Source organism: Lepidochelys olivacea (genome assembly GCF_965140295.1).
Source record: "Lepidochelys olivacea isolate rLepOli2 genome assembly, chromosome: 18".
Taxonomy (NCBI): domain Eukaryota; kingdom Metazoa; phylum Chordata; order Testudines; family Cheloniidae; genus Lepidochelys; species Lepidochelys olivacea.
The window spans coordinates 15,242,744-15,268,444 of record NC_140428.1 but is presented as its reverse complement, the minus strand read 5'-3'; the positions used below and the strand labels follow the sequence as shown (position 1 = coordinate 15,268,444).

The 25,701-nt window shown below is 43.2% G+C and overlaps 1 protein-coding gene across 4 annotated transcripts in view; it reads left to right on the top strand.

Moving 5' to 3' along the window:
• The first annotated feature begins 569 nt into the window (after positions 1–569).
• UBR4 (ubiquitin protein ligase E3 component n-recognin 4) overlaps positions 570–25,701 on the top strand; it is a 113,885-nt gene continuing 88,753 nt past the window's right edge. For all 4 annotated transcript variants that reach the window (XM_084651897.1, XM_084651896.1, XM_084651895.1 and 1 more), the window contains exons 1-25: positions 570–725; positions 6,586–6,683; positions 7,484–7,587; positions 8,564–8,693; positions 8,812–8,951; positions 9,628–9,730; positions 10,493–10,634; positions 10,811–10,935; positions 12,040–12,164; positions 13,184–13,243; positions 13,355–13,545; positions 14,398–14,497; positions 14,581–14,718; positions 15,235–15,352; positions 15,788–15,975; positions 16,683–16,842; positions 16,988–17,073; positions 19,402–19,571; positions 20,410–20,692; positions 21,341–21,473; positions 22,008–22,087; positions 22,916–23,044; positions 24,315–24,497; positions 24,992–25,114; positions 25,212–25,441. In XM_084651897.1, coding sequence (XP_084508023.1) covers positions 589–725; positions 6,586–6,683; positions 7,484–7,587; positions 8,564–8,693; positions 8,812–8,951; positions 9,628–9,730; positions 10,493–10,634; positions 10,811–10,935; positions 12,040–12,164; positions 13,184–13,243; positions 13,355–13,545; positions 14,398–14,497; positions 14,581–14,718; positions 15,235–15,352; positions 15,788–15,975; positions 16,683–16,842; positions 16,988–17,073; positions 19,402–19,571; positions 20,410–20,692; positions 21,341–21,473; positions 22,008–22,087; positions 22,916–23,044; positions 24,315–24,497; positions 24,992–25,114; positions 25,212–25,441 — 3,476 coding nt within the window. In that variant the 5' untranslated portion in view covers positions 570–588. The remainder of the gene's footprint in view (positions 726–6,585; positions 6,684–7,483; positions 7,588–8,563; positions 8,694–8,811; positions 8,952–9,627; positions 9,731–10,492; positions 10,635–10,810; positions 10,936–12,039; positions 12,165–13,183; positions 13,244–13,354; positions 13,546–14,397; positions 14,498–14,580; positions 14,719–15,234; positions 15,353–15,787; positions 15,976–16,682; positions 16,843–16,987; positions 17,074–19,401; positions 19,572–20,409; positions 20,693–21,340; positions 21,474–22,007; positions 22,088–22,915; positions 23,045–24,314; positions 24,498–24,991; positions 25,115–25,211; positions 25,442–25,701) is intronic.

Below are 25,701 nucleotides of genomic sequence, written 5' to 3'. Positions count from 1 at the left end.
CTCCCCGCCGGTTACGCTGCCCGTAACCCCAGACAGAGCCGCGCTGCGCCCTCCGACTGACGGGGCGGCGCGAAAGCGGGCAGGGCCGGACTCACAGCAGCTGGGGCTGAGGCACTTCGAGGCGGGGCGCGTCTGCCCCACGGCCGGGGCCTGACCCAGCAGCCGTGAGCTGACCGCCAGCCCCCGGGCGGCTCCTGGCTCAGGGTCGGGGGAGGAGTGAGAGCCCCACGCCCCTGGCTTCTCCTGCCCGGCCACCTCGACCCTGCTACGGCCCGGCACTGGCTCAGCCGAGCCGGGGAGTGGCAACTCGTGCACCTGCTGCCCATGCGCAGCTGGCGGGGGACGACAAGAATCTCCTGCGCATGTGCCGAGGTGGTGCTGACTCATCTGCGCACGCGCCTCAGCAAAGCTCAGGCCGCGCCCCGCCCCATCCTCTGTCTACGTCATACGGCTAGGCCGGAGTACTGTGTGTCGCGCGCAGGCGAGGGAAGGTGGATGAGGTCATTTCCTGTCCCTGCAGAAGTGTTTCCTGTCTCTCTCTCGCTCTTCCCCCCCTCCTTCCCCCCCAACCGAGGAGGCGGCAACAAGATGGCGGCGTCGGGTGGCGGAGCGGAGACCCCGGAGGAGCCGGGCTGGGAGGTGGCGGTGCGGCCGCTGCTCTCCGCCTCCTACTCGGCCTTCGAGATGAGGGAGCTGCCGCAACTGCTGGCCTCGGTCATCGAGAGGTGGGGCCGGGGCCGCGGGGGTGTCGGTCCGCTTCTCTCGGCTCTGAGGGCGGGGACCTGGCAGGGTCGGAGAAGGCCCCCAGCCCCGCGCCTGTCCTTCCCGCCCCCGTTCTCCAGGCGCTGTGCTGGGCCCCCCACCCCACCCCAAGCCAGTCCGCTCCCCTGTTCCCCTGCCCCCCGCCGGGCTGGGGAGCCCGCCCCGCTAGCGCTGCCTAGCTAGTCTGAGCCGAGCCCCGCGCCGGCAGGCAGGCGCCGCTCTCGGGCCTCGGCGGCAGCTCAGCGCTGTCTCCGGCGGCCCCGGACCGAAACTGACCAGATTCGGTGTCTTGCTGCTGAGGGCAGCTGCCACGGTGACAGCAATGGCTCCTCTGGGAGACCTGGGGAGGGCTAGATTGGCGGGCGCTCAGGGGCACGGGGAAGGTGTCAACACTTTGCCTTTTCCAGGCAGGGGTGGGGTGGGGCTTAAATGTATCCAGCAGCTTCTAGCCCGAGGCTACTACGGAAAATGGAATTCCAAGCAGCGTCCCGGGAACTCCACCCTGGTAGGATCACTGGCACCCTGCCTCTCCTGGGCTTCTCAGATTGTGAGCTCCCAAGGGCAGCAAGTGGGGACAGGGTTCATATCCCCTTTCTCCATTTTTTTGGAGCTAATTGGTGTCTTGTAAAAAAGATGAGCTCTGCCTTATCCTTGGTAATTATACCCTTCTCGTATTTTTAGACTGTTGTTCTGTGTTCATATTTCTCTGGTTAAAAATGTGTTGTGATCTTATATGCTGCGTAATGCAAACTATTGTGGTCCTTGGACAATGGGGTACTAGATCTTCATCTCATTAGATTAAATGGAATTGGATTTAGGTTCTGTCACTGAAACTATTTTTAAGAAATATGGAGATGGAAGTTTTACTCAAAGGCAAGGTTCTTTCTGATCTCGTCTGTCTTTCCCAGAAGCTGGAGGTGTTTCATTTTGAGTGCATAGTGTATTTGCCATTGAGAATATTTTCTAAAGTTATTAATGCATGACTTGTAGCTCACGAAAGCTTATGCTCAAATAAATTGGTTAGTCTCTAAGGTGCCACAAGTCCTCCTTTTCTTCATGCATGACTGAAGTAGTTCTTGTATACCCTGAGCTTTAAGTATGAATACCACCACCTTATTTTCAGTTACAGAGAAATATAACTCTCAATTGCCTGTTGGGAAGCAAAAAAGAACACAACAAAAATCTCAAACTTGACACATTAGGAAAACAGTTGCAATAAAACATTGTTTTGCCAAATCAGACAAAATACCCTAAACAGTAGATACCTAAAGCAGGAAACTTTTGCACGTATGTATATGATCATGCTATTCAAGAACATTCTTGCAAATCCTGCTTTTGAAGGCTTCCCTAGCATGGTCTTTCTCTTGTGGATCTCAGCTGTCGAGTAGGCAAATTCATCACCGCCTTAATAAAATACATATTTCAAAAATGTTGATCGTTGTATCGATGGCTGTCTTTGATCCTTTATGTTCTTTCTTCAATAATGAAACTATTGACCTGATTTATGGATTTAGACCAATGATTTATCATTATTGTGAGAACTGTTCTTGAGGGCCTAATCTGATGTGTTGAGTGCCCTCCAGACCCACTGAAGCTTATGGGAGTTGAGGGCACTCTGTGCTTTGTAAGATTGGACCTTCTGTTTCAGACTATGGCCCCACTGTGGTGCTGTATAGCCCTATGGATTTGAGGACCCTTAACTGAGGAAGAAAAGAGAATATAATGCATATGATTATATTTTAAACCAGGCTCAACTTTTAGACATGGTAGAAGTTATTTTCAAAAAGATACTATTGAATTTTCTAATTTGTGTATCAGCGGGTGTAATTCATAAAATCCATGAGGTGCATAGTTGTCATCGTGATCAGCATAATGTAATGCTGTCTGAATAAATAAAGAGTGCAAGAACTGCTGCTTTTGGTTCTTAGGTTTAGGCATTAACAGCTTAATGGAGGAGTTTTCATAATGACAGATGTTTGGCAGCTAGTAACCCTCTTGCTTAAATATTGTAAAATTAACTTTGAATTATGAAATTAATGATGTGAAGTTGCACCATCAACTTGGAATCCAGTGTGTATACAAAAAAAGAGTTTCTTTGAGTCAAATGGGACAGACTTGCAGGAGAAGTTCATCTATTAAGAACTTTTTTTGAGTCAGTCTATTCCTCTTCAAGAGGGAGGCCTTCGTGAAAACTATTGTACATAAAGGGCCTGATCCTGAACCATTAAAGTCAACAGAAGCTGGCTCAAATCCAAACAGTGCAATGGGGCCTTGCTCATGATTAGAGCCTCTGCGTGCTACTGGAATATAAACAAAGATTACAATCTGTATCTGACCCATGTGTTTCTCTCAGAGGGTTCTGGTTGTGTGAAATAAGATTTCATCATGGTGAATGTGTAATATCCTAAATTAACAAACATTTGTGCCCCAACATAAGTTACATAGTTGAATATTTTTGCAGTGCTTCATTATTTACAAAAACAGACCTCTTGAGAATATAAATTACTTATTGACTATGTGACTGCTCTTTTAATAATAAAAAAAAACAAATCTCTCATCTTCAAATCGAAATGTGCAACATTTCATTTCCCTGCTTTCTAGTTCCTCTGCCTTTGGCCTCATGTAACCCTGGGGGGATTTGTATATCACACAATTTGCCTTACACAACAGAACAGTAGCAATAGCTGAGAGTAGCTGCCAAATGGTTGGATACATGATCATCCCCAGATTGTTCTTGCTCATTCTCTTTAAAATACATCACGTATGGATGTTGCTGCTAATTTACGATTGTGCACAAAGAGGTAGAAGAGCAAAACCTACTACTGAATCTGAACATGTGAGAATATGAACTTTGGAGAGGTCTATTTTCAAGCCTCTAGATTATTTGGATTTATGGTGAAGCAGTCTGATTCCTAAATTACAGGAATAAATTGTACTGAGAACTTCCAAATTATTAAAAACTAAGCTGTGTGTTACCCTAAATCCACATACAATTTCCGTTTGTATTGGTAGGCGTTGTTCTTGCATCTGAATTAGGTTTACAACATGAGAGTAAAATACTGGCAGGAGGTAGGAAGGGGTGAACTGTTCTGTTGTAACTGAATATCATGAAATGAAGCCCCTAGAATCTTACTGACTGCTCTTGCCTACGTAAAAGAATAAACTGTGCTACATTCCCTCTCTAAGGGATGAAGACAGCAAGTCTGTAGCTCTGAATTCAGAACTATTTTCTTTAACTATTTCAGGTAAGTTTCACAATAAGATGGCAAAATGTGACTGGAAAATAGAAAAGGGGAAAAGACTAGTCATTAACTGATCGCTGCACAGGTCAGCAGGGAGTTGTTCCTTGTCTCCTCCTCCCGGATGTTTAAGATTACACCAATGTGCAGGTAATGTAAGGGCGTGATGTATTTTGCCTGCTGGAGACAGGATACCAAACCTGAGGGTTCATTTTTTCGATCTAGTATGGCAAAGTGTTTGTTCCTAAGTGGCTGACTGGCATTAAGAACTTCCTAAAAATAAATAGCTGCAGAGTACTGATAAATAATAAATGGGGTGCTGTGGAAATCACCGGAGCATATAACCAGACATGTAGACAGGATGAAAGAGTATTAAAACTTCCTCTCATGTTTCCAGGGATTTAAGACAAAGCTGTAGGAGTACTTCTACATTCACTTTGGAGAGTTTTGGTTTCAAATGCCTAAACTCGAGGGAGGCAGAAAACTAAGATAGGGATTCTTCAGTATTGGAAGAGGCAGATCATCCAATGAGATTAGAGTCAGGAAACTGCAAAGGTATCTTCCACTTGTTTTCCATTCATTTATTTTGAGAGTTTTTCCTCCACTCAAACCTTATTCCAATATTTCCCTCACTGTCTGTATTTGATTTATTACGTATCTGATGAGGGGGATTAGGGAAATCATTCTTTGTCAGTTTCTTATTGCTGCATGGTCTGCCACTGAACACAGTCATAGAACTCAACAGGGGTCCAGACACACCGTCATGAAAATGTTAGCTGAGCGCTGGGGCACTCTAACTGCTCTTGGATCTCTGTCTGCTTCCAAAGCAGTGGCAACTGGGCAGGATAAAGTCAATCATGCAGTCGGATAGGAGGTAGGCACGGAGCATTGAAGAAAAACAATGTGCTGAGAGGAAGGATAGTCTTGTGGTTAAGACACTGGACTGTGACTCAGGTGACCTAGGTTCAATTCTGCTTCTTCTGCAGAATCCGTATTATCATGGGCAGGTCACTTAATTTCTCTCTGCCTCAGTTCCCCTGTCTGTGAAATGAGAAAAGTTCTCTTGCATTTTGTCTTCAGTCGTAAGCTTCTCAGGGCAGGACTGTATCTTACTGTGTGCCTGTGCACGTCATCTTAATGGAGTCCTGATAGCCTCTCAGTTGAGGTCTCTAGAAGGTACAGGAGTATAAATGATTAAATAATAATCCTATAGCGATGGGAAAATTCTTCTCCCTCTCAGCAGGGCAACAGATTGTATTTATAACCAATGTAAGTCTTGCCCTTGCCAGAAAGTTTAGAAACTATTCCTGCTGCTTCCCCTGCCTCTGCTGAATTGAGGCAGATTCCAGGGTTTGAACTGCAGTATCTCATTTGTTACTGCAAAGTGTCTTCTGTCGGCCATCAAACCACATCACCACAGTTTTTGTGACCAACAGTCAAGTCTTTCGTCCTAAATTACTAGTTCAGATCTGGTCGGTGCTGAATGATGGTTACGACCATCTGATGGCTCGTGTGATACGATTCATTAGCTAGTGGGCAGGTATCCACATCCCACAGTGTCACCACTATAAGCACCACTACGTCAGTCACAAGAAAAACTGAGGACTGAATTAGCCCTTAAGACACAGCTACCTTCTCATTCCATGGGGGCCTATCCATGCTAATGTTGAGGCACATCAGTGGGACAGTGTGTGAAGCTTGATCTGCCACGGCCCATGCTGTATCTGTTCTGTGGGTAAGTCGTCTTCCATCTCCCTGACTGTCAAGCAAAGAACTAAGCTGCAATTATTTTTAAAGATCTTTCATGTGCATAGGGGTGTTTTTTTATTTTACTATTTTTAGTCAGACATTTGAACTGACATTAACACTTCCTTCACTGGGGGTGAGCAGTTTGTTTCCAGCATTGACATTGATTTTATGTGGGGAGCACAAAAAAATCTTAAATGGATCTTTGAGGCCACATGTCTTTGCCTCTAGGACAGATTTCAGCAAATGTATTTTTCTCCAAGTGTGTGGCAGCTCTGCCAAAAATTTCCCTTCCTTTCCTCTCTTCACAAAGTATGTTGTTATATTTGTCACTGTAACTGACTGTTTTGAGCTCTCCATTCTGCAGAATTGCCTCCTGTCCTAGCAAACCCTGGCCAACGGTGCAAAACTTATAGGCAGCTAAGATGAGAATGATCCTCTGTTAAAAAGTAATAGAAGGGGATGTTGGGAGTAAAGGCAAAATGTGCCAAACTCTTGAAAGCAGAAGGGCAAAATGTTTATTGCATCAGAATTCTCTTCTCTGATCCACAGTGGATTTTGACCTTGGTATTTTCCTCTCACTGTTTATGCAGAAGTCCCCATGGATGATGTCAGAGAGCTCCTTGCACATAGGGAAGAGCAGAGATGCTGCATTGCTCTGTGGAAAATAGTTTTATTCCCCATGTTTTATTTTGAATATATATTTGGAATTAAAATCATTTAATTTAAATAATCTTGCCTTCCATGTATTAACAAATGTCACATCTTCAAAGCACTCAAACATTTACTATTATTTTATGCAGCTGACTTGCTTTCCTGTTATGTTTTTTTATTGCAGTGAATCTGAAATCCTGCACCACGACAAACAATATGAGCCCTTCTACTCGTCCTTTGTTGCGCTCTCCACTCATTACATCACTACAGTGTGTGGCCTAAGTAAGTGTTCATCATGTCCTACTTCTTGTCTAGTGACTGGGATGTAATGAACAGGGATGTCATTCTTTCGGTACTTGCTTCAAGTCTGTTTTCTGAATCAGATGTTAATGAAGAGTTTGTGGGTCTGGCACTTGCCAGCAGTTGTTCTAGCAGCCTGTTTCACGAGTGTGGGGGAAGCACAGCCCTAAGGATCTAGGCATTGTAAGTGAAATCTAATGGTGAACTCTTTGCTTTATGACTTTTCTCATTTATTGAAGCCTTTTAGTGTCATTGTAATGCAAAATAGCAAATGCTGTTATAGCTTGCATATTTATACCTGCCTCTGGAAATTTCCACTACATGCATCCGACGAAGTGGGTATTCACCCATGAAAGCTTATGCTCCAATATGTCTGTTAGTCAAGAAGGTGCCACAGGACTCTTTGCCGCTTTTACAGATCCAGACTAACACGGCTACCCCTCTGATACTAAATACTATTATAGTATCCCTTGTATCTATGGTGGTCCTTACACCTGTATAGATAATTATTCTTGCTTTAGAGAAGTTCCTTGTATATTATTGTCTAATAAAGAAATAGACTAAACTTAATCTTCTATCAATACAGTATGTTACTCTGCAAGTGGTTCTGTTGAAGTTACTGGGACTAAATGTGGAGTGAGGTGCTATTTATAAGAGTATTGGGATCAGACCCTCTCTTCTGTCTCTCGCACACTGTTTTCTTCAGTATAGTTAAGAATGTATTCCAGTGATTTAACTCTCAGAAGGTGGGGTTAAATGATACAAGCTTTTTACTTTTGTAGTACCCAGGAACCAGCTGCAGTCCGTGGCAGCTGCTTGTAAAGTTCTGATTGAATTCTCACTACTGCGACTTGAAAACCCAGATGAGGCATGTGCTGTTTCACAGGTGAGTAGAAGGGTGGATTTTGAGACTGGAAGCAGAACTATATCAGAGAAAGGGTGCGTGGCTTCTTCCTTCTTAGTGTCTGCTCTAGTGTAATTTTGGGAGCTGTTGCAAGATGCAAAGTTATTCTAGAAATATTTAAGATTTAGTGCCCTAGAAGGGTAACACTTGTAACACTATCTTGTTGCCGCATCCTCAGTTGGGTAAGGGTTGTGGTGGGGGAAGGAAAAAGGAGAGAAACAGGAAATGCTTCTGCAGGGATGGAAAGTGACCTAATCCACCGTCCCTTGCCTGCATGCGACACATGGTACTTGTAACCTACTGGATCTTTCTTGTTAATGCCTTCTTTTTCCAGAATCACTGTGCACAGGCATTAAGATGAGTGTTACCTGCAGATTTGTGATTAAATAGACTTCAAGGAGCAAAATTAACTCTGAACATCCATTCTGATTTTCTATTTTCTCTGCTTTGCATCTTGAGAGATGCTTCCGCATTGCCACCTCATTTGTTCTTCTTGTGTAAGAAACAAACTCTTCTCTGGTCATGTGTTCCTCTCCTACGGAGAGTTTTCCTCTTCCACAAAAAGAAAACAAGTTGCTGAGTTTCACAATCCTTTAAAATCCTAAAGGTAAATTGGCTTCTGAGGCTCAGACACAAGGTGATCACTTACTTGTTCTGAGCCCGAGTGCACTATCGGAAAGATAGCTTCTCCAAGTGCTGTTCTGTAGCAGGGAGAGGATTCAAGTCCTGGCTGCTCTCTCATCTGCTGTTCATTCCCTTCCATGCTCCTAGATGAGAGATCAGCTTTGGCCTGTGAGGGGAACATAAGAACGATCACACTGGGTCAGAGAAAAGGTCCATCTACCCCAGTATCCTGTCTTCTGACAGGGGCCAATGCCAGGTGCCCCAGAGGGAATCAATGTTGAGGGAAAAATAGGGAAAAAGAGCACTTGGATTTGATTTGGTGTCCTTTTTGTAGAAACACCTGATTCTGCTGATAAAGGGGCTCTGCACTGGCTGCAGCCGCCTGGACAGAACTGAAATTATTACTTTCACAGCAATGATGAAATCAGCCAAGCTGCCTCAAACTATCAAAACCCTCTCTGATGGTAAGTGCTTCAATGTAATCTTAGCACATGCTTGTTGTTTCAATGCAGTACTTTTACAAAGCACTGCACACTTCCTACCCTTGACATGTGGAATGACACTCTGCTTCTGCCCCTGCAGTGGAGGATCAGAAAGAGTTGGCCTCTCCAGTGAACCCTGAACTGCGACAGAAAGAGGTGCAGATGAACTTCCTGAATCAACTGACATCAGTCTTTAACCCTAGAGTGACAGCATCACCATCTCTTGCTCCAGACACCCAGGTGAACAAACAGCCTTAGAACAGAAGTGCCATGTTCCTAATACTACTGGTGTGAGCATAGGGATGGGCAGAAGGCTATAGGAGATGAACAGGGAGCTTTTTATATATATACTCAGATGAAGCTCTTCTGCACTGGTTAAATCTCATTTGCATGTGGGTAAGTATCAATGAGATGGAGGAAAGTATGGTAAATCTTTTGGTGACTGATTTATCACAGTATGGAAAGCTAACATCTTTGGAGGTGTGGGTCCTCGTTGAGTTGTGTTGCAGATCAGTCTTGCTCCCATAAAGAGACCTGCAGTAACACCCCATTTTCAGATGCTGGTTGTCCTGTATTTCAGGAGTTCTCCACAGCCCAACTGTGCCACAACTGGTTTTCTGCATATAAAAGCCAGAGCCAGCGTTAGGGGGTAGCAATCACGGCAATTGCCTGGGTACCCATGCCACAGGGGTCCCCGCAAAGCTACATTGCTCAGGCTTCAGTCCTGGGTGGTGGGACTCGGGGCCCTGGACTTCAACTCCATGTGCTGGGGCTTTGGCTTTCTGCCCTGGGCTCCAGTGTGTCTAATGCTGGCCTTGCTTGGTGGACCCCCTGAAACCTGCTTGTGGCCCCCCCAGGGGGCTCTGGACCCCTGGTTGAGAACCACTGCTGTATTTAACATCTGCTTGTTTATTAGGTGGAAGGAGAAAGTGATAATCAGACATCCACAGATCAAGCCTCTGTGGCGAAGACCAAAAGTATATTCATTGCTCAGAATGTAGCCAGCCTGCAAGAGCTTGGTAAGAATGAGCTTTTAATAATAATAATAATAATAAAAATTAATAATTGTTCTTGGAATGTCCCAGAGTGTAAGCCCTGGAGCCTGAAGTCCTCTGCTGCAGAGATGCAGCATGGGTAACGATAGTGCAAGCCTGCCCTATATCACACCCTGCCATCCCTAACCTGAAGGAACCAGCTCTATGGGTGGAGGTTGAGTTCATCCTCCAAGACCCACTCAGTGATTTGTCTTTGTATTGAGATTGCCTGTAAAGTTGGTGGCTGTGATGTGGTTACTTATTTGTTAGGAACAGGATGAAGATGATGATTTAACTTACATGCAAATAGCTATGATACATAGAAAAAGGCAGTGTAAAATGACAAAGGATGGCATACTGACTGGGCACGAGTGATGGGGTTGGGAGTCACTGCTGCATAAGTTAGGTCTAATGTACCACACAAGATGAGCATGAGACCTTCCACGTAACACCTTTTCTGTTACTTTTTTGGCTGCTATCCTGTGGTGCATTTAAACTAGATTTTAACTTAGGTTTCTTTATCCCAATTACCTGATCTGTGGTGCCATCCCTATATTTCCTCACAACAAATTGCAACTGCATTCATTTTAAAGATAATGCCACAGGTGAAATATGGGGAAAACTTTATCCCCACTGATTTAAGCCCATGGCTCATACTCTGTCACCTTAATTCTAGTTTTAAAGCCATCCAGTGGAACAACAAAGGTAAAGCAATGGCCTGTTTTTTTTCTGATTTATGTCTGATAGGTGGCTCTGAAAAGTTGCTGCGAGTGTGTCTGAACCTCCCTTACTTTTTGCGGTACATAAATCGATTTCAGGATGCAGTGTCGGCCAACTCGTTTTTCATTATGCCAGCCACTGTAGCAGATGCCACTGCAGTCCGCAATGGGTAAGAGATTTCAATTTTTCGTCCTTTGTTTATATTAGGTATGTTAGATGAGAGAGTGCGAATGTACAAGTGGTACAGTACCGGCCACTGTCTCTCTTCTATTAGACATTTGATGCCAGTAAGTCCTCTCCAGAGTGTAATGTGCTTTTCTTAACTCATTTCAATTGTGGTTATAGGTTTCATTCGCTGGTGATAGATGTGACCATGGCATTGGATACTTTGTCTCTCCCTGTGTTGGAGCCCCTGACTCCCACACGGCTGCAGGATGTGACTGTTCTTGCCCTCAGCTGCCTTTATGCAGGTGAGTTAATGTCCTTTGGTAGCATCATGTTTCTAGAGATCAAAAGTCTTTTCTCTCTCCCTGGAGCCCTGAGTAGCTCTGCATTTCCCCTGCTTTGTAACCTGCACCTTTGAGACCCAAAAAATGACCTCCTTCCTTCATAGAATATCAGGGTTGTAAGGAACCTCAGGAGGTCATCTAGTCCAACCCCCTGCTCAAAGCAGGACCAATCCCCCACTAAATCATCCCAGCCAGGACTTTGTCAAACCTGACCTTAAAAACTTCTAAGGATGGAGATTACACCGCCTCCCTAGGTAACGCATTCCAGTGTTTCACCACTTTCCTAGTGAAAAAGTTTTTTCTAATATCCAACCTAAACCTCCTGTGCTGAGGGAGGACTGAACAGGACACTCTTTGAAGGCTGACTTTGATTGGGTGGAACAAGAGGCATGCTGAATTCCCAGGGGTTCGCCTCTGTAACATAGTACTCCCAGTCCATAGCACTAGGAACCTAGAGTGCCCTTTCCTTTTTGTAAATCTGAAGGCTGACTTGGTAGTATTGTGTTCAGGTTAAGCAGGAAATTGTTGTAATGTCACCAAAATGACAACGGACAGTGCTAATGCAGAGTTTCTGTGACTGAGGGCGTATTGGGTAGTGTTGGCCGTCCTTGTAAACCTGTCCTTGGGATGCACAAGTTCAGTAATGAAACACTTCCTTAGTTGTCATCTTTCACCTTTTCTGCTTTGCTTTGTTGTTCAGGACTTAAATGTTTCTCAGAGTTTATCCTTTAAATTTGCTAGTTATACCTAGAATTCAGCCCTGTCTCCCAAGTGTGTGTAAGCGCCCCAGAATTATGAGAATGTAATCAGTGCGTAAAGTATTCTCTATTAATAATTTCTGCTACATCTGATTCCCTCCTGAGTATTAGGTTGTATGTAACTTCGTTGTTTTAGGGTAACTGAAATTATCCTCTCTTCTGCCAACTGGAATGGTGAATATTCCTGGCCTAATCAACTCCATGTGTAGTTTCCGCACTGCTGACTGTAGTGTAAGTGAACAGGAATATAGATTTCCAAGGTCAGCTCTTAACTGTAATGTGGTCCTTTGCCCTCTTCTTTCATCAGGTGTGAGTGTGGCAACATGCATGGCAATCCTCCATGTGGGCAGCACCCAGCAGGTACGAACTGGATCCACAAGTTCTAAAGAAGATGATTACGAAAATGATGCTGCCACCATTGTACAGAAATGTGTAAGTTGATGGCGTGGAATGCAACTGCTCAAGGGAGAGCAGTTGTCTTGCTTTCACTTTATTTTTGCCAAGGATGCAAAGGAACATAACATAAGAACGGCCATCCTGGGTCAGACCCCAGGTCCATCAAGCCCAGTATCCTGTCCTCTGACAGTGGCTAGTGGCAGGTGCCCCAAAGGGAATGAACAGACAGGTTATCATAAAGTGATCCATCCCCTGTCACAACAATCCCAGCTTCTGGCAAACAGAGGCTAGGAACACCATTCCTGCCCATCCTGGCTAATAGGTCCATCAATGGTTATCTTCCATTAATCTATCTAGCTCCCTTTGGAACCCTGTTATAGTATTGGCCTTCACAACACCCTCTGGCAAGGAGTTCCAGAGGTTGACAGTGCGTTGCATGAAAAAATACTTTGTTTGTTTTAAACCTGCTATCTATTAGTTTCATTTGGTGGCCCCTTGTTCTTGGATTATGAGAAGGAGTAAATAACACTTATTTACTTTCTATATACCGCTTGTGATTTTATAGACCTCTATCATATCCCCCTTAGTCGCCTCTTTTCTAAGCTGAAAAGTCCGTCTTATTTATCTATCCTCATACGGAAGCCATTCTATACCCCTAATAATTTTTGTTGCCCTTTTCTGAACTTTTCCAATTCCAATATATCTTTTTTTTGAGATGGGGCGACCACATATGCACGCAGTATTCAAGGTGTGAGCATACCAAAAGACTAGAAGGAAACTCAGTTTAGGTCTTACACATGGAAGTGCCTATCAGTTTTAACTGTTTGAATCACTGTTAGCTTCTCTTGGTCCCTGGCACTGGGCTTGCTGACACCTGAAGAAAGACTGATACCAATATAAGCTAGTAATATCTGTGAGTTTGCAGTGGGGAGGATTACTGTGGAGTGGAACCGAGCAACCTTCAGAGAAGGGTGTTTGAGTAGTACATGGAATAGTTTAGTGACTTGTCTAATAGAACACTGCAAGATTACGAAGGTTTTTGGTTTTACTTACAGCTTGAAATCTATGAAATGATTGGTCAAGCCATCAGCAACTCGCGCCGTGCAGGGGGAGAGGTAATAATCGCATCCCACCGGGAACCTTTTCTTTGTTGTAACTTGTGGTGGTGCATTTGGTCAGTTGGATTTACGTTGGTGTGTCTGGTTTTTTCACTGTTCGAATGCTAGCATTATCAGAATTTCCAGCTGCTTGGGGCCTGGTGTTTGCTCAACAGCCTCTTCCTCATCTTGAACCTCAACCCCACTGCCCTGGCCGATAAGGGAAAGGAGAAAGACCCATTGGCTGCTCTTCGAGTCAGAGACATTATTGCTCGTACCAAAGAGGGAGTTGGGTCTCCCAAGCTGGGACCTGGGAAAGGGTATGTGAATACCTCCACTAAGTTAATCAGTTTACACATATCACTGTGGTATTGTTCTGTTATGCTGTGGCTGTTACTCCTGAGTGGTTGTCTTCTTCAAGAGACTTCCTGCGCCCGCCCACCCCACCTTCATAATCAATCCCTTCATATTCTTTTCTCCAGTTTTCTTCCCTTTCAGTTTAAACTGAGTGAGATGACTGAGAAATTGCTCTGTTAATTTTTCACAAATTATATTGTGCATATTTTTTAGCCAGTACTTAGTAAGAGGAGGGCTTTTTATCTGTAGAGGAATATGAAGATTCCACTTTAGGCTTAGCGCCAGGTACTTTCTCAGTGGGCAGGGAATATATCTTGTATCGGACCGGATGAGGCATTGTATACCATAGGGTGAACAGAGCCTAGATTTCTGTCTAGTAGGGCTTGGCACCTTTAGTGAACCTCCCCTTCCCCAATCAATTCATGATTCTCTACAGTAGCAGATGCAGTTGTGGGGTGGTAGGAATCTGTAAACCTTGCCCTCAGGTGGAAGAATATTTTCAAGTGAATTATTATTTTCACTTGAATTAATTGCTAAAATTAATTTTCCTATTCCACTTATTGTGAAATTTAAATTGTATACACTTTGGTCTGGCCGGTATTGCAAATGAGACGTAAATGTAATTGATATAAGCATCAGGCAATGTTCCTGATACTCTAACGGTTCACTGTTTGGATTAAAGTCCTCAGAGATGACAGTGATGTACAATGGAGAGATTGAGCTGGTAATTCTTTGGCAGTTCCTATAGAAGACAAGTAGATAGCATTAGAGTAGTGATTAAAATATTAATATCAAGACCTTTTCTTTTTCTGCAGACATCAAGGGTTTGGTGTTCTGTCAGTGGTGTTAGCAAATCATGCCATCAAACTCTTAACATCCCTCTTTCAAGATCTGCAGGTGGAGGCACTACACAAGGTGAGAAGGTGGAACTCTGATTTTCTTAAATAGTCTTCTTCATTGGAACATGCTTTGAACCGTCCTTTGATGCTGTCCCCTAGGCGTGGGAGACTGATGGTCCCCCAGCAGTGCTGAATGTCATGGCTCAGAGCACATCAATTCAGAGAATTCAACGTCTGATCGATTCCGTACCGCTCACTAATCTGCTGCTGACTTTGCTCTCCACTTCTTATAGAAAGGTAGGAGATGGCACGTTGATAGTTCTGTTGTGGAACTTCTCTCAGTTAAACAGTGAGAGTTGTGTGGAAAGTTCCAGTTGCAAGTGTCAACTAACATGCTAAGGAGAAGAACTTAGAACTGTGTTTACTTATAAATGTTGCAAGTTACCAACAAGGAATTGGATGTCTCCCATTTTATAGAATAGGAGAGGTGGTGACTATGACAGACTCTGTTCTCAGGTGCTTCCAGTGAACTAAGAAAATAAGGGTCCTGTGTACAGAAGGGGAGTCTTCATGTTTCGATTGTTATGCAAAATGTACCTTGGAGTCTTTGTGTGGGCTCTGCGTTAGCCACCCCAGAAAATGATGGATGTAATTTAGAAGAAAGTCTTGATAGGAATGCCAGTAAGCAATTTGAGCAGAACTATAATAGAAAGGAATAAAAAAAAAATGAGGATTTGAAAGCAAGTCTGTTCTTATCTATTGTACTTTCAAGTTTTGATCTTGTGGTTTAACTTGCCCTGCTGTTCTTTTAAGGCTTGTGTCTTGCAACGTCAGAGAAAGGGTTCCATGAGCAGTGATGCAAGTGCCTCTACTGATTCTAATACGTACTATGAGGATGACTTCAGCAGCACTGAAGAGGAGAGCAGCCAGGGTAATAGTTTTCAGCAAGCATCTTAACTCTAGGTCTTACACTTTTTATTTTTCAACATAATGGAAGCCTGTGCACTAAGCTTTTATCTCCCAGGACTGGATTACACTGTGGTGCTTAAGAATTAAACTCATTTGTTAGGATCAGTGGGCGAAAAGAAATACCAGCAATGCTCTGTAGGTACTGAAGTCAGCCCCCCAGCGTTACAGGGTTGGCAGTATCTGCTCCAAATGGAACTTTGGGGAAGACTGAGAATTCTCCCCCCTCAAAGGGGAGTCCCTGCCAAATGAAGATAGAGCTCGTTGGCCTTGTGATTGAAAGGAAAGGTGAAGTTATAGGGCTGCTGGTATTGCCCTTTACTGGGCTCTTAGTGAACTAGCTGGTAGAAGCAATGTCATTTTGCATTTGTATCATTGTTTTCCATGTACTCTTTATTAGATGATGACAGTGAACCCATCCTTGGGCAATGGTTTGAAGAAACAATTTCTCCAAGTAAAGAGAAAGTGGCCCCACCCCCGCCACCTCCCCCACCTCCCCTGGAGAGCTCCCCTAGAGTGAAAAGCCCCAACAAACAGGCTACTGGGGAGAATGGAAACATCCTGGCCAGCCGCAAGGACCCAGAATTGGTATGCTATGATCTCCGTGATGAATTATGTAATTAGTGAGATGTAGCACTGAACAGTGGCCAAAGAGGCTTGTTAGTCTGGCACTTAGCAGTTTAAATCAGGCATAGTATTATATTGCTGTTCTGAGAGTCATTGGCTAGCTGGGGTAGGGTGAATGGCCATGGGTCTGATTGCCAAAAACCTTGGCTTCAGGAGGAGCTGTTTTGAATTACTCTTTCTGGAGGTACATATTAATAATGGCTATTGTCAAGGGAGAGAATAATTAAGATAATATCGATTTAGGTTGGAGGGGGTGAGGAAATATGAGGGCAGAATTATAAATGGAAATGTTAACTGCACTTTATCAGACAAACCATTCCTTTGGGTAATAGTGAAAATGAATGTTGCTGTTGAGCAAGATAATGGATTTGCAAGCTCTTTAGACATCTATATGAAATACCAGCTGAATGAGAGAGCCACTCATCCCAGTGGGTTTGTCTTGAAGACTAGAAACTGTAATGGCAGACAAGCAGAGTGGCTGTACAGCAATCTAATTGTAGTGAGAAGAGAGAAGTAAATCTGAACTCTAATTATTGGCTTGTAATGGAGGACGAGTGTAGCTGGGTGGTGAATTACCTAGCAAAGAGATTTTTTTGTTTAGTTTTTCTTTGACCACTATTGGATTTTGGTGTTTCTAAGATTGATGCATTTCTCTTTCTTCCTTCTAGTTTTTAAACCTGGCTTCCAATATTCTGAACTTCATTACTTCCTCCATGCTGAACTCCAGGAACAACTTCATTCGCAACTACCTGAGTGTGTCTCTTTCAGAGCAGCACATGGCCACGCTGGCTAGCATCATCAAGGAAGTGGACAAAGATGGGCTGAAGGGTGAGCAAGCAGAACTTCTTTACTCAGGGAACGTCTAGGATGGGGGAGTTCTACTTTTACATGGGTTTTCTTTGTCCAGTGTTGGGATCATGGCTCTCCAAGTAGAGCTGTAGTAGGAATTGACATAATCTCATTTGTGTTGCAGGCACATCAGATGAGGAATTTGCTGCTGCATTGTATCACTTTAATCATTCCTTGGTGACCTCGGACCTACAGTCTCCTACCTTGCAGGTTAGGATGTAAAATTAAAGCATTTGTGTCTGGTGTTGAATTTACATGGAGAATACATTCTATGTTAGTACATCAGTGCTTCTCACTCTAGAGCCCCTTTTGAACACCAAGCAATGGGATATTGTGGGGCTGGCAGAGGAGATGCTTCTTGAGGCGATGCTTTTTCTACAGAATAGTCCCCAGAATGAAAACAGTTGGAGAGCAGCAGTCTGCATCAACACTCATTTGTAAGGGGGTTTGAATTAGTGCCCTTAACTCCAGAGATGTTTAAAGGGGAAACTGAATAATTCTCCATGTCTAGGATGCTGTTAGTTTCAAAGAATGGTTTCTGAATGTGCATTTTACTGTAGGAATTTCCTGCTTGGCTTTTTATGATTTGATCTCTTTTGCTTTCATATACTAACCTTGTGGCCTCTAGGTTTCTTTGTCAGAACACGTAATGACCAAGCTTAATGCCATAAGAAGAGGGTTTGTAAATCTGTTACAGTAGTGTATCAAAACCCTATGCCTTTTGTTGACTATTTTCCCCTATAGTTTAAATACAGTAATTTTTTGAAGTAGTTACTCTTTTTTAAATATACATTTTTGACATACGTAAACAGAGAGCGAGCATAACTGCACTCAGTAGAAATGGAGTGTTAAGAGTGGGGATGACCTCTCTGGTTCTGGTTAGAATTTACTGGAGACATGGTACTTAAACACAATCTGGCAAATAAAGAGGTAGTGAGTGAAGGGCCTTCCAGAGACTGTATTGGCGCTAGTTAACCTCTTGCATCGGTGTTTAGCATACTTAATAGATGTAATTAGAGTTTAAAGAGTTTCAGATCAGTGGTTTCAGGTAAAATCTCTTTTCACATGTCCATATGTTCCTGTTTTTGTGGCACAATAAAAGTAGCAGTCCGTTCTCCTTTGGTGGTATTTTTTTGTGTTTTTTCTCCCCACATCCCCCCAGTCTTAAGGATACCTGAGTTTTAGCTTTTGACAGTGAAACAGGATACATGATTAATGTCAGGCAGAGTAACTATAGACTCTGCAAGTCTGTCTACCATTCTGCCAAACCACCATCTCTTCTGCCAGTATTGGGTCTCATAAGTGAGCAGGACTCATGATATTTTTTCCTAGACTTTTTAATGTAACAAAAGTCCCCTATGGTGTAGATGGAGGCTTTAAAAAGAACAACAAAATCCCTCTGCGTAACTTCACTTGGTACCTATGCCATATTTTACTTAGTACATGTGCCAAATAATGTGACCTTCCAGAGGTGAAATACCACTGCATTAACCCTATATATATCATAGAATCATAGAATATCAGGGATGGAAGGGACCTCAGGAGGTCATCTAGTCCCACCCCCTGCTCAAAGCAGGACCAATCCCCAATTAAATCATCCCAGCCAGGGCTTTGTCAAGCCTGACCTTAAAAACTTCTAAGGAAGGAGATTCTACCACCTCCCTAGGTAACGCATTCCAGTGTTTCACCACCCTCCTAGTGAAAAAGTTTTTCCTAATATCCAACCTAAACCTCCCACACTGCAACTTGAGACCATTACTCCTTGTCCTGTCATCTTCTACCACTGAGAACAGTCTAGAACCATCCTCTTTGGAACCCCCTTTCAGGTAGTTGAAAGCAGCTATCAAATCCCCCCTCATTCTTCTCTTCTGCAGACTAAACAATCCCATTTCCCTCAGCTTCTCCTCATAAGTCGTGTTCCAGACCCCTAATCATTTTTGTTGCCCTTCGCTGGACTCTCTCCAGTTTTTCCACATCCTTCTTGTAGTGTGGGGCCCAAAACCGGACACAGTACTCCAGATGAGGCCTCATCAATGTCGAATAGAGGGGAACGATCACGTCCCTCGATCTGCTGGCTATGCCCCTACTTATACATCCCAAAATGCCATTGGCCTTCTTGACAACAAGGGCACACTGTTGACTCATATCCAGCTTCTCGTCCACTGTCACCCCTAGGTCCTTTTCCGCAGAACTGCTGCCTAGCCATTCAGTCCCTAGTCTGTAGCGGTGCATTGGATTCTTCTGTCCTAAGTGCAGGACCCTGCACTTATCCTTGTTGAACCTCATCAGATTTCTTTTGGCCCAATCCTCCACTTTGTCTAGGTCCCTCTGTATCCTATCCCTACCTGCCACCGTATCTACCACTCCTCCTAGTTTAGTATCATCCACAAATTTGCTGAGAGTGCAATCCACACCATCCTCCATATCCACTTAGAGCCCTACTGTTTATTATCACTTTTGGATTGTTGAAGTTTTGTAGTTACTTAAACCAACATGTAAGGCTTTCCTCTCAACTGTGTATCTGTTGTCTTGTGCCAGAACACTCTTCTACAGCAGCTGGGGATAGCCCCTTTCTCTGAAGGACCGTGGCCTCTGTACATCCATCCTCAGAGTCTGTCTGTGCTGTCTCGGCTTCTCCTTATCTGGCAGCACAAAGCCAGTGCTCAGGGAGACCCTGACGTCCCAGAATGCCTTAAAGTTTGGGAGAGGTAAGAAAATGTTCTATATATCATGACTAAAAATAAGTGACCTGCTCTCTCCCATGACTGCTAATTTCCTAGGAGATGGTATATTTTCTGTTGGACAGATTAATCCAATGACCAGACATTTGTTTTAAAAAAAACTAGGAAAATCCTAGAGGGGAAGGATGTGAAGCTTGGAAGATCCGGTTTATTTGTTTGGGGAGGGGTGAGGAAGATAGAGTTCTTCAAAAATGCCTTAGACTGGAAAATTCAGCCCCTGGATGAAAATAGGGGATGAGAACACTTATCAAGTATCAAGACTAGATGAGTAGAGTATAGACTGCTCCAGCAGCACTGATTTTAAAAAGAAAAAGCAATAATCACATTCTTTTGGTGCCTCATACCAAGCCCATCATTGTGGTATGTGAGTTCCTTTCTGCCAAGCCTTGACCCCTATGTACTTGTTTTTAAATGTGAAGCTGTACAATAGTCTGGCTGAGTTACAGCCTTTCCTGCTGGGGCAAATGCACATCTTTCTCTTTTTTAGCTTGTTATATTTATCTTGAAAAGTTTTTTGCTGTTTTTGTTTATATAGGGCATAAAGTCTCTTCCACAGTCTCACTTTCATGCATCCTTCAGTGAAGTTATGGTTAATTTGTGAAATCGCAATATTCACTTAGTAAGACTGAGGTCAGAAACAAAACTCTAGTTGCACTGCTTGATCAAGTAGAAAGAAATCATTATTAAAATGTGCATCTTAATCAGCGAGCTTGCTTCAGGGGAAGTCCCCTCACAATAGTGTGATCTATGGATCACTCTTCAAAAGAACAAACGTCTTACTGAACCTCTTTCCTGTTGCTGGCAGGTTTGTGGGCACAATGAAACAAAATGCTCTGCAGGGAACTCTTCCTAATGACACAGAAGATCTGAATGTTGAGCACCTCCAGCTGCTGTTGCTTATTTTCCACAACTTCTCAGAGAAAGGCCGCAGGTCTATCTTGACCCTCTGTATCCAGACCATCCTGGAACTGATTGTGAACATGGACTCCCAGCTGCGGTCTGTGCCCCTTATCCTGGCTCGTCTTCTACTGGTGTTCGACTACCTTCTTCATCAGTATTCCAAAGTTCCTGTATACCTGTTTGAGCAGGTAAGGGATTGAGGATGCATGTTTCCATTGTTTAATCAAATAATCACTCAGCAATGACCTATATCAAGTAGTCTCCTTGTTGTATTCCTGTTCCTGTGTGTCTCCCTTTTGGCATTTCCAGTAACTCCTTGTTTTGATTTCACTAACTGCATGCAAGGTTACATCCAGTTAGCAACACAATTGGAGCTGTTAATTTCGAGCAGCTGGTTTGGGTGGAGTGTTATGTGGCTTTATACTCGGGCATACTGACTGCTATAAGTAAATTCATGCTGGGCAGCATGGGTTACTAGTATGGCAAAGCCCAGAGCAGTAAACCTGCCTTCTTACTATTGCGTGTACTCTCAAACACCCTTCAGGTAAAGTTCTTTGAGTTTAGCTCATCTCTGTTGCTTTGTTTCAGTCTTTGGCACTGTTCCAGATTAATGAGATGCCAATGTTTTGCAGACTATTCTCTGGAGTATCTCCTTAGTATCTTGACAGTAGTCTTACTCCACTGGCTCAAAAGTATGAGAGAGTCTTCAGCTGTGTGCTCAGTGCTATCTCTGACTCCTCACAAGTTGGGAAAGTCCATGTGTTTGGTGGGGGGCGGGGGATTGTATATTTTTCTTCTAAACAGCCTGCCTTGTTTTCTGTGTGTTTTTTACATAGGTACAGTATAACCTGCTAACCCAACCCATTGGCTGGGTGAGTGGATCCCAGGATAGTAGTAGAAGAATCTCTGTCCCTCTGTATCATGGATTTAAAGAAGTGGAAGAAAACTGGACCAAACACTGCTCATCAGGTCAGAAGGGAAGTTGTTCAGTAAAATTTTACTCCTAGCCGTGGGGTTGTGGTTGCATAATAAATGAGTGCTGCAGCATGAAGTCAAAAGTCCCTTTCAGGACTTCGGAGTGTGGTTTAAGACACATTAGACTAGACTAAATACCAGGCTTGTTGTGAATAAATTACTTGTAATTTTACACCAAAGGGGAGATGGGGGAAACCTGCAGACCTCTAGCATTGCCCAGCCATTGTTTGTTGAACAAAACATGCCTTACTCATATGCTATGTAGGTTTAGGAATATGATAGTTTTTGTAATGTTTATTTTAAAATGGAAAAAGTACTCAAATGCTAGACATGCATCACTCAGTTAATCTGTGCCCCCTTTTATGGGTATATATGTAACACACACACCGTCTGTTGAGCAGATTTTTACTCTAGCCTTAAGTGACTTGTTGTCTTTGAGGGGAAAAAAAATTACCAGTGATGATATGCCAGCAGCATTGTTTATCTCTTCAACTGTTAAATGGTTTAACTTTGGTATCTGTGTCCCAGATGCAGTTCCACAGCCCAGATTCTACTGCATCCTGTCACCAGAAGTGTCAGAAGATGACCTGAACCGCCTAGATAACATGGTACCTGGAATTTCTTTAAAGACTTTCTCTGAGCCTGTATTACATTAGGGAAAGCAGCGTAGAAAATGACTGGCAATGTAATTGAGACGTGAGACAAAAGGTGCCCAGTGATTTCATTTAGTACTGCATTAAAAAGAACTGTGTGTATTAGCTGAATAGATGTTAGTATAAGACAATAAACAGAGTTTGAATACTTTATAGTTAAACAGTGCACAAATCCTAACTCGAAAGCTGATATTTGGTGAAATAATCCCAGCTCACCTAGCCCATATATTCTTGCAGTGATTTGCCCAGTGGGATATATAACGTCCACCTGTGTTGCATAGAAGTAAACTGTGGCTGAAAAGAGAGGAGAACTTTTCTGTCTTTGTGGTAGCTTGATTCTGTCGGATGTGCCAATGCCAAGAGTTCCTTCATATTCAAGTTACCTCTCAGCGCTTCGTCTAGAAACGTGTCTGCTGAGGAGTTGTCTCCCCATCAGTTTGCCCCATGTTCCTTCTGGCTTTTTTACAACTGCTGTCTTTGCTCACTAGAGTTCTTATTTCTGCAGCTCAAAAGAGAAAATAACATATTGTTGGATGGGGCAATTTACCATATACACCAAGGTTCCTGTTTGTACATCCAAAATGTGTTCCTTTCTTGCACACATTTAAAGCATCTTTGAGACTGATTGGGAAAAGCAGCAATTGACACACCTGTCCTTTGGGGTTATTTTGCTTGGGAGTGTGTGTGGTGTTTTTAGTATATCTGGGAGCGGATCTGAACTGGCTATGGATGGGAATCTATGTAACCAAGGAGGAAACAATTCTGACTTGGCTTTTTCAATAGGTTTGTGAGGTCCTGTTCTCTAGGACAACGAAGTATGATGAGCTTTATGCAGCCCTGACCTCACTACTTGCAGCTGGATCCCAGTTTGATACACTCAGGAGGAAGGAAAACAAAAATGTCACTGCACTGGTAAGGGCATATGTATGTGTTGCTATAACATTCTCCCTGCTGAGAAAAAAGAGTGGCTCCATGCAGCTGCATGCATGTTATACAGAGAGTTTGGGCAATAGTTGCTAAACTGGATTTCGGAGCTTAAAATTTCCTAGTAAACAGTTGTCTTATATTTTGTCAATGTGAACTGGTGGGCCAACTCCTCACCAGCCAATGCATCAAGTAGTATGCTCCCAGTAATGGCAGAAATTCAGTCACTTCCTTCAGGGAGGAGTTTATTCAAACCAAAACAGATTAATTAAGTCCTCCTGCCTGGCCTGTCTTACAGTCCATTCCTTGTAAAGCTTCTGCACCTCCCCATGCCTCATTGGTGTGAAGATTCCCCTTCCAGATCCTTTCTCCTGATTCTGGGTCTCCTGCAGCAGCCTTCCTACTCCCTGCAGGTCTCTCTCCCTTAACTGAGCTGCTTGCTCAGTTAACTCCCTTAACTGAGCCTGCAAGTCACCTGGTCATCTATCATATGATCCCTGACCTCAAACCCATCACCTGGATGGCAGCTAATTAGTTATAGGTAAGGTTAAGCCCACCTCCCTTTAAGGGCCATCCCATCCTGTGACCATCAATAACAAGATGCACTCCTGTGTCTGGCTTATAATTCAGTGTCTGCTTCAAGCTTTTCCAGCTGCCTAAAGGAATAATTTGGACCTTTCATCTTTTGGGCTGAAGTGGATTCATTGGATTTTTGTGTCCATAGTAGAATGGGGAAGAACTTGAGTGATGTATGTTTGTGTTGGTGCAGGAAGCTAGTTGATGACACTTCAAATGTAACGTTTTAGATTAATATTTCAGTTTTCACTTCAGCTGAAAAAATATAAATTGTGCAAACTTTCCTAGGTTTGAGAGAGTCAAGCTGCTGGCTGTGAGATGGTTCTTAAAGTTGGCTGGTTTTGTTTAGTGGTAAATGACACTACATAGTGCCAAGGTTCTTTTAAAACCTATAATGAGCTTCTGGATCATGATGTCTCCCAAATGTATTCAAGAGGTCTGGCTTGAATGTGATTTAGATTAGATGAGAATTTTATGCCTCTTGACAGGGAATTATGTGAGATAAGAAAATTTGTGCCACCAAACCAGCATGAAATGGAAGTATGGTCCATTTCACTCTAATCTCGGGGACACTACCTCCACATGCAGACACATTTAGGAGCCCCTGCTAGAATCACAGCAGTTGAAGCAGGGTGATTATAAATGTTTCCTTCCTGATGTATCCTCCACTGTCTTTGTTTAGGAGGCCTGTGCACTTCAATACTATTTCTTGATACTGTGGCGGATATTGGGGATTTTGCCTCCATCCAAAAACTACTTGAATCAGCTGGCCATGAACACACCAGAGATGAGTGAATGTGATATCCTGCACACTTTGCGCTGGTCTTCCCGCTTACGTATCAGTTCCTACTTCAGCTGGATCAAGGTATAGCCCTTTCTTTAGAATTTACAATGTACGGTTTTTGACACATTATTAGCGTTCAACACAACAGCACAAATTCCAGAGCTGTAATGATCTGTGTCAGAAGTAAGAAAATGAAATTGTAGCAATGTGTCAGAGCTTAATGAGGAGGGAAATATAAACTGTGCTAGGTGTATCAAAAATAGTTTTAATCTCCCTAAGTGCAGCTGAGGGGATTAAACCAGTTCTTAGTCTTGTTTTATAGCTGCTTTTTTTAATATTAAACAACATTAGCAGGTGTTTCTAAGATGGACAATGATCATTTTAATCTCTGCCTGGTTCACTTCATGTGGGAATTGCAATGTTTGCATGGTGGTGGGAAATGGGGGTTAGTATTATATGGGGTTTAAAAAAACCCAAGTATCATAGCATGGTGGTGGTTCATAAATTGGTAGATTCCACAGCCCTTCTATATTCCCTTAAATGTGATGCTAAATCTTTCTCTTCAATACATACAGGATCACCTTATCAAACAGGGCATGAAAGCTGAACATGCTGCTTCTCTCATTGAATTGGCATCTACCAAGTGCAGCTCAGTGAAATATGATGTGGAAATAGCAGAGGAGTACTTTGCTAGACAGGTAAGTTGGTATGAATACTGGATACATATAAGCTAGTGTTGAGCATTGATCTTTGTGTGGCGCATTGCTGTTATAAATGTCTTCATTCTATTTTAAGATTTCCTCTTTCTGTGGGATCGACTGTACCACAATTCTCCAGCTGCATGAGGTTCCCAGCTTGCAGTCCATTTATACCCTTGATGCTGCAATTTCCAAGATCCAGGTTTCTCTAGATGAGCATTTTTCCAAGCTAGCTGCAGAAACCGACCCACAGAAATCATCTGAGATAACCAAGAATCTGCTGCCTGCTACGCTACAGCTTATTGACACTTACGCTACATTCACCAGGTATGCTGTTGACTTAGCCCCTCTAGAGGGATATTGTTTTCTTTTCTGTACTTGGCTCTTCATTTTGTGTTAGCTCCCCAGCCCTGTAGTGTTCTTTTTTAATAGTCCAGGGTGATTGCTCTGTCATATATCACACAGAACGTACCATGTTAAATCAATAGACAATCTAAAATCCATAGGTTTTATTATTCTTTTTCAAGTAATCTACTATCTGATCTTTCAAGACTTTCCTACAAGCTGCAAAACAGCTTTATCTCTGA